Below are 5,622 nucleotides of genomic sequence, written 5' to 3' on the forward strand. Positions count from 1 at the left end.
ACTACGAGCACGTGAGTTCTCAAATTGAACTCCCCAAAAGATGCCACCACCTAGGACAGTTCTCTTGATGGGTTTCTTCGCTTACCTACGAAGATCAAACCTTGTGCCCACGACTGTGAAGGCCTTTGATAACACCAAGCATCTGCAGCGGCGAGACATCCTGCGCGCCAAAGAAGGCCTTCTCATCCGGAACACTTGGTCCAAAACCATTCAGGCCAATGAGAGAGACCTCGTAGTCCCCATCTTGGCGATCCCAGGCTCTCCGTTGTGCCCGGTGGCAGCCTATAACAATATGTTACAACTCTGCCCAGCACCAGCTGACGCGCCGGCCTTTCTTCTACCACCAACAGCACGGCGGCAGCATCGACCATTGACTGCTTCCACTCTCACCAAGGAACTAGCTCGTCTAGTTAAGCAAGCGGGCCTTCCGAAAGGCCATCACACGCTGCACGACCTACGCCGTGGCGGATACACCCTGGCCTTCGAGGCCGGCGTCCCCAGAGAGCTACGAAAGCAACACGGCGATTGGAGATCAGACGCGGACCTGCTCTACCTCCGGCCATCCGTAGAGCAACGCCTCCGCGTTCCAGCAGCCATGCGGCATCTCATCCTGCAGCGCACGTAAACAGCTCCTCATCAACATCCGAGTCTTCTTGGCCCCTTCGGCTTGGCCTGTGACATCCAGTGCTGTCGAGAAAATGTATATATACCAGCACACGAAATTGGATTAAAAGATGTCACGCGCCCAGAATGACTACGTCTGATTGAGTGTGAACAATTATGGGCGTATGACGTGACGACCGGACGCACGTCATAGGCGGGAATTGGGCTCGAAAGCCACGTGACTCACGCCTCGAGAAATCGCGAGACCGGGGGTAGAACCCCAGATCCTGATCACACTACCAACCGCCGCCCAACAGCGTCCTCTGGAACTCTCTAACTTAGTGTTCAGTCTTCCATTTTAATGCACTCTAGTCTAGCCTTGCACAATGTAGAGATTAGCCATTGTTTTTAGCTCGTTCTGTAACCAGTTTGAACACTTGTTTGTCCAGCGTATTGTCACAGTTAGCGCCAGAATTCGCAACTGTTCACAGTATTTTAGCTCGGTTCAAGCCGTAGAGAGACAGGCTAGAACATTTAACTTTATATGTCAGAGCTGTACAACAGGTAGCGCCGGAATTCGCAACCGTTAACAGTATTTTAGCTCGTTTCAAGCCTTCGACAGACAGGCAAGAGCATTTAACCGTCTTATGCGTCGGAGCCATAGAACTGTCTTCTTAACGAGATCTTGAAGCGTTTTTATGACCCTCAACGGTCACGTTACCTTCATTGTTATTGTCATTGCCTTTGTGTCAAGTGTTACTTCGTTTTTTACATAGCGCATTCCCATGCTTAGCATTGTAGGCTAAGCCTGTGACATCCAGTGCTGTCGAGAAAATGTATATATACCAGCACACGAAATTGGATTAAAAGATGTCACGCGCCCAGAATGACTACTTCTTACACAAAAAACAAGGTTAGAAGTCAAGTTTTCAGCTTTTCATGGCATGATTTATCCAGCCTATTGGGTGGTTTCTATCATGTGACTACAAAGAAGCTCTCTGATTGGTTTATCAGCAGTATGTACCCCTGGAATGGCTTTTTTTACAGGTCTGCGATAGCAAAACCTATACTGTTATTCTTAGGACAAATTTTTTTTTTTCCAAATCGGAAAAAAATGGGTCGGGAAATCCGAGAACCAAGAAATTAAATTGGTGTGGCCTAACAATTATTTTTTCCAGACTACATCTGGGATGACACCCACGAGGACCTAACCCTCAGCCCCCCGACACCCACACCGGTGATCAGACAGGAGAACCAGCTGCACCAGTTCGCGGCGAGCGGGCCACCATACCTGTCGTCTTCTCCGCTCAGCTACGGGAGTCTCGATGCTGCGCCGGGACCGGGGTCTCTGGGAAGGCAGGCCCGAGGGTCTGACGACAGGAAAAGGCTGTACAGTACCACATCACAGAGACAACAGGTAGGTCACTTACACTCTCATTATCAGTTTGTCATCTGTTGTTTCTGGTCAGACGAGTGTAAGACATGTACAGTACCACTTCACAGAAACAACAGGAGGAACAGGTAAGGGGGCTTCAATCACCATAGCAGTAGTGACTGATCATATGTGTGTGTGTGTGTGTGTGTGTGTGTGTGTGTGTGATGGTGTGTGTCTTTACGTGTATGTGGGGAAAAATCTGTACAGTACACAACCACAGAAACATCAGGAAAGTCACTTACACACAGGTAAGATGTTGGTCACATTTCCAAACCGCGGCCGCCATACCTGTCCTCATCACCGCTCAACTACGGGAGTCTCGGCGCCACGCCGGGACCTGGGTCTCTGGGAAGGCAGGCGCGAGGGTCGGACGACAGGAAAAGGCTCTACAGTACCAGTACCACATCACAGAGACAACAGGTAGGTCACTTACACACTGACACTATCTGGTTTATTGTCTGTTGTTCACCATCAAGTGAGGGTTAGATATGTACAGTTACTGTATCGCACCACAGAACAAAAGGTAGGTCACTCACACACTCAGCATCCGGTTTACCCTCTGGTGTTCCCCGTTAGGCGAGGGTTAGACGTGTAAACAACAGGTAAGGGGGTTTCAACCACCAGTAGTGGCTGATCATGTGTGTGTGTGTGTGTGTGTGTGTGTGTGTGTGTGTGTGTGTATGTGTGTATGTGTGTGTGTGTGTATGTGTGTGTGTGTGTGTGTGTGTGTATGTGTGTGTGTGTGTGTGTGTGTGTGTGTGTGTGTATGTGTGTGTGTGTGTGTGTATGTGTGTGTGTGTGTGTATGTGTGTGTGTGTGTGTGTGTGTGTGTATGTGTGTCCCTCTGTTTGTGTTTGTCTGTGTTTGTGTCTGTGCATGTTTCTTTGTGTGTGTGTGTGTGTGTCTGTCTGCCTGTGTCTTTGTGAAGAAGAGACTGTACAGTATTACACCACAAAAACAACAGGAGGGTGCAATTTTTAATGCAATGATTCTGACCTTAAATTTTCAAACTTTCTTGATGGTCTTTCAAGAGTGTATAATGATTTAATCATTATACACCTAAAGCTTTCATGATATTAACTTTCTTGCATTCATTTTTATTTGCTCAGCAGAGGGACAACCCTTATGACCAGGACAGCTATGAACACAGCACATCCGAACTCCTACCTGACACACCAGGGGACCAACCCACGCAAACCCAGGAGGACCTGCTCATAGAGGTTCCCATTGAACCCACAGTTAAGGTCAGGCAACCCAGGGGTGCAGATGGCGACCCAGGTGGCGACCCAGGGTCTCCGACCAGAGTTCCTCCCGGTTGGAGAGAGAAGGAACGTCCACAACAGCAACAGTTGCCGCAGATTTTAACTAACGGAGCCATTCTGCACACCTACTGGAGAATTCAGGTAAGGGGAGCTCATGATCAGAACTATACCAATTAGGGGTGGGTAATGGTACAAAAAATTTAGGTCCAAGTCAGGTCCAGAGGATGAAAATGGACCTGATTGAGTATGTGAAATTTTTTGAATGGGCGATACTCAAAACATTATGGTCTATTTCACTACAAAGAAATCTGTTTGATGGAGTATTTGCGACTCAGGGCATTTTAAAATCCACAAGGCTGACTCATCAGCCTCTGTGTAATGGACAGTATAATAATAACTCTACTCTACTTCGCTCTTGTTATTCATTCAACTGGTAAGCCCAAAAATTTGTAAATATCTCACATTACAGTATATTTATCTGTTCATTTTCTACTTGGTTCAACATCCAGTCCACCAATTTTTTAAAAAATGTCTCCTTCAGTATTGAGGTGGCTTAACAATTCAGTTTGGCCCCATCCTCTAGCATCGTCAAAGCTTCACCTCATCAGCCCTCCAGCGCTGGTTAGCCAGCTGGATCACCCTGACTATCTTCTGGTGCATCACTTACATCCTCAACTGGCTCAAACACAAGGCAATACATGCTTAACACCTACATTTCAGACTAAAACATCTTCTATTCCTCCAGAGACTTGCCTCAAGTTGGTCTTTAAGCCAAGAAAAACAAGATGTCAACTTTAGTTTGTCAAACACAATTGTGCAGTCAGCCTATGCTGCTACAGGTTTTTCTGTCTTGAGGGACTCCATCACACGCTTACTTACCAGGTGTCTCCTTCCTTGTTCATATATATTTATCGGTAGGTGATTTACAAGTTTTCCCTCAATTTTTCTTGTTCTAGCACCGTCTGAGGTTCACATCGTCAGCCCTGCAGCGCTGGTTAGCCAGCTGGATCACCCTGACTATCTTCTGGTGCATTACTTACATCCTCAACTGGCTCAAACATAATGCTATCAAGGCTTGATGTCTACATTTCAAACTAAAACAACAATTTTTCTTGTTCCAGCACCGTCTGAGATTCACATCGTCAGCCCTGCAGCGCTGGTTAGCCAGCTGGATCACTCTGACTATCTTCTGGTGCATCACTTACATCCTCAACTGGCTCAAACACAAGGCAATACATGCTTAACAAACTAAAACATCATCCAGAGACTTGCTTCAAGTTGGTCTTTAAATGTCATCTTTAGTTTGTCAAACATAATTGTGCAGTCAGCTTATGCTGCTACAGGTTCTTCTGTCTTGAGGGACTCCCTCACACGCTTACTTACCAGGTGTTTCCTTAAAATCACCTACCGATAAATATATCTGAACATTTAAGTTAAATGTTCAGATATATCTATCGGTAGGTGATTTACAAGTTTTCCCTCAATTTTTCTTGTTACAGCACCGACTGAGGTTCACATCGTCAGCCCTGCAGCGCTGGTTAGCCAGCTGGATAACGCTGACTATCTTCTGGTGCATCACTTACATCCTCAACTGGCTCAAACACGAGGCAATACATGCTTGATGTCTACATTTCAAACTTTAACAACAATTTTTCTTGTTCTAGCACCGTCTGAGGTTCACATCGTCAGCCCTGCAGCGCTGGTTAGCCAGCTGGATAACTCTGACTATCTTCTGGTGCATCACTTACATCCTCAACTGGCTCAAACACGAGGCAATACATGCTTGATGTCTACATTTCAAACTTTAACAACAATTTTTCTTGTTCTAGCACCGTCTGAGGTTCACATCGTCAGCCCTGCAGCGCTGGTTAGCCAGCTGGATCACCCTGACTATCTTCTGGTGCATCACTTACATCCTCAACTGGCTCAAACACAAGGCTATACATGCTTAACGTCTACATTTCAAACTTAAACAACAATTTTTCTTATTGCAGCATCCTCTGCATTTCACTTCGTCAGCCCTGCAGCGCTGGTTAGCCAGCTGGATAACTCTGACTATCTTCTCAGGTGCATCACTTACATCCTTAACTGGCTCAAACACAAGGCTATACATGCTTAACGTTTATCTTAATTTCAAACATAAAACATCTTCTATTTCTTGAGGGAGTTGCTTCAAGTTGGTCTTTAAGGAAAGAAAACAAGATATAGTCTTTAGTTTGTCAAACACAGGCAGTCTTTTCTGCTATGGGTTTTTCTGTATTGAGGATTCATCACACACTTACCTACCAGTTGTCTCCTTCCCTGTGAGAAAAATTAGATGTG

The 5,622-nt window shown here is 46.0% G+C and overlaps 1 protein-coding gene across 1 annotated transcript; it reads left to right on the forward strand.

Annotated features, from left to right (window-relative positions):
• Window positions 1-1,473: 1,473 nt before the first annotated feature.
• Window positions 1,474-5,252, forward strand: LOC118418187. The gene is made up of 7 exons (XM_035824026.1): window positions 1,474-1,516; window positions 1,782-2,020; window positions 3,148-3,441; window positions 4,257-4,373; window positions 4,422-4,529; window positions 4,800-4,907; window positions 5,130-5,252. The coding sequence occupies exons 1-7, from the start codon at window positions 1,474-1,476 to the stop codon at window positions 5,250-5,252; spliced, it is 1,032 nt and encodes a 343-aa protein (XP_035679919.1).
• Window positions 5,253-5,622: the final 370 nt, after the last annotated feature.

Source organism: Branchiostoma floridae, chromosome 6 (assembly GCF_000003815.2).
Source record: "Branchiostoma floridae strain S238N-H82 chromosome 6, Bfl_VNyyK, whole genome shotgun sequence".
In the NCBI taxonomy this organism is placed as follows: Eukaryota; Metazoa; Chordata; class Leptocardii; order Amphioxiformes; family Branchiostomatidae; genus Branchiostoma; species Branchiostoma floridae.

Coding starts and splice junctions, on each gene's coding strand:
- LOC118418187 (XM_035824026.1), top strand. CDS start 1,474: ATGTCACGCGCCCAGAATGACTACTTCTTACACAAAAAACAAG. Junction 1,517..1,781: donor CTTCTTACACAAAAAACAAG/GTTAGAAGTCAA, acceptor TATTTTTTCCAG/ACTACATCTGGGATGACACC. Junction 3,442..4,256: donor ACACCTACTGGAGAATTCAG/GTAAGGGGAGCT, acceptor TTCTTGTTCTAG/CACCGTCTGAGGTTCACATC.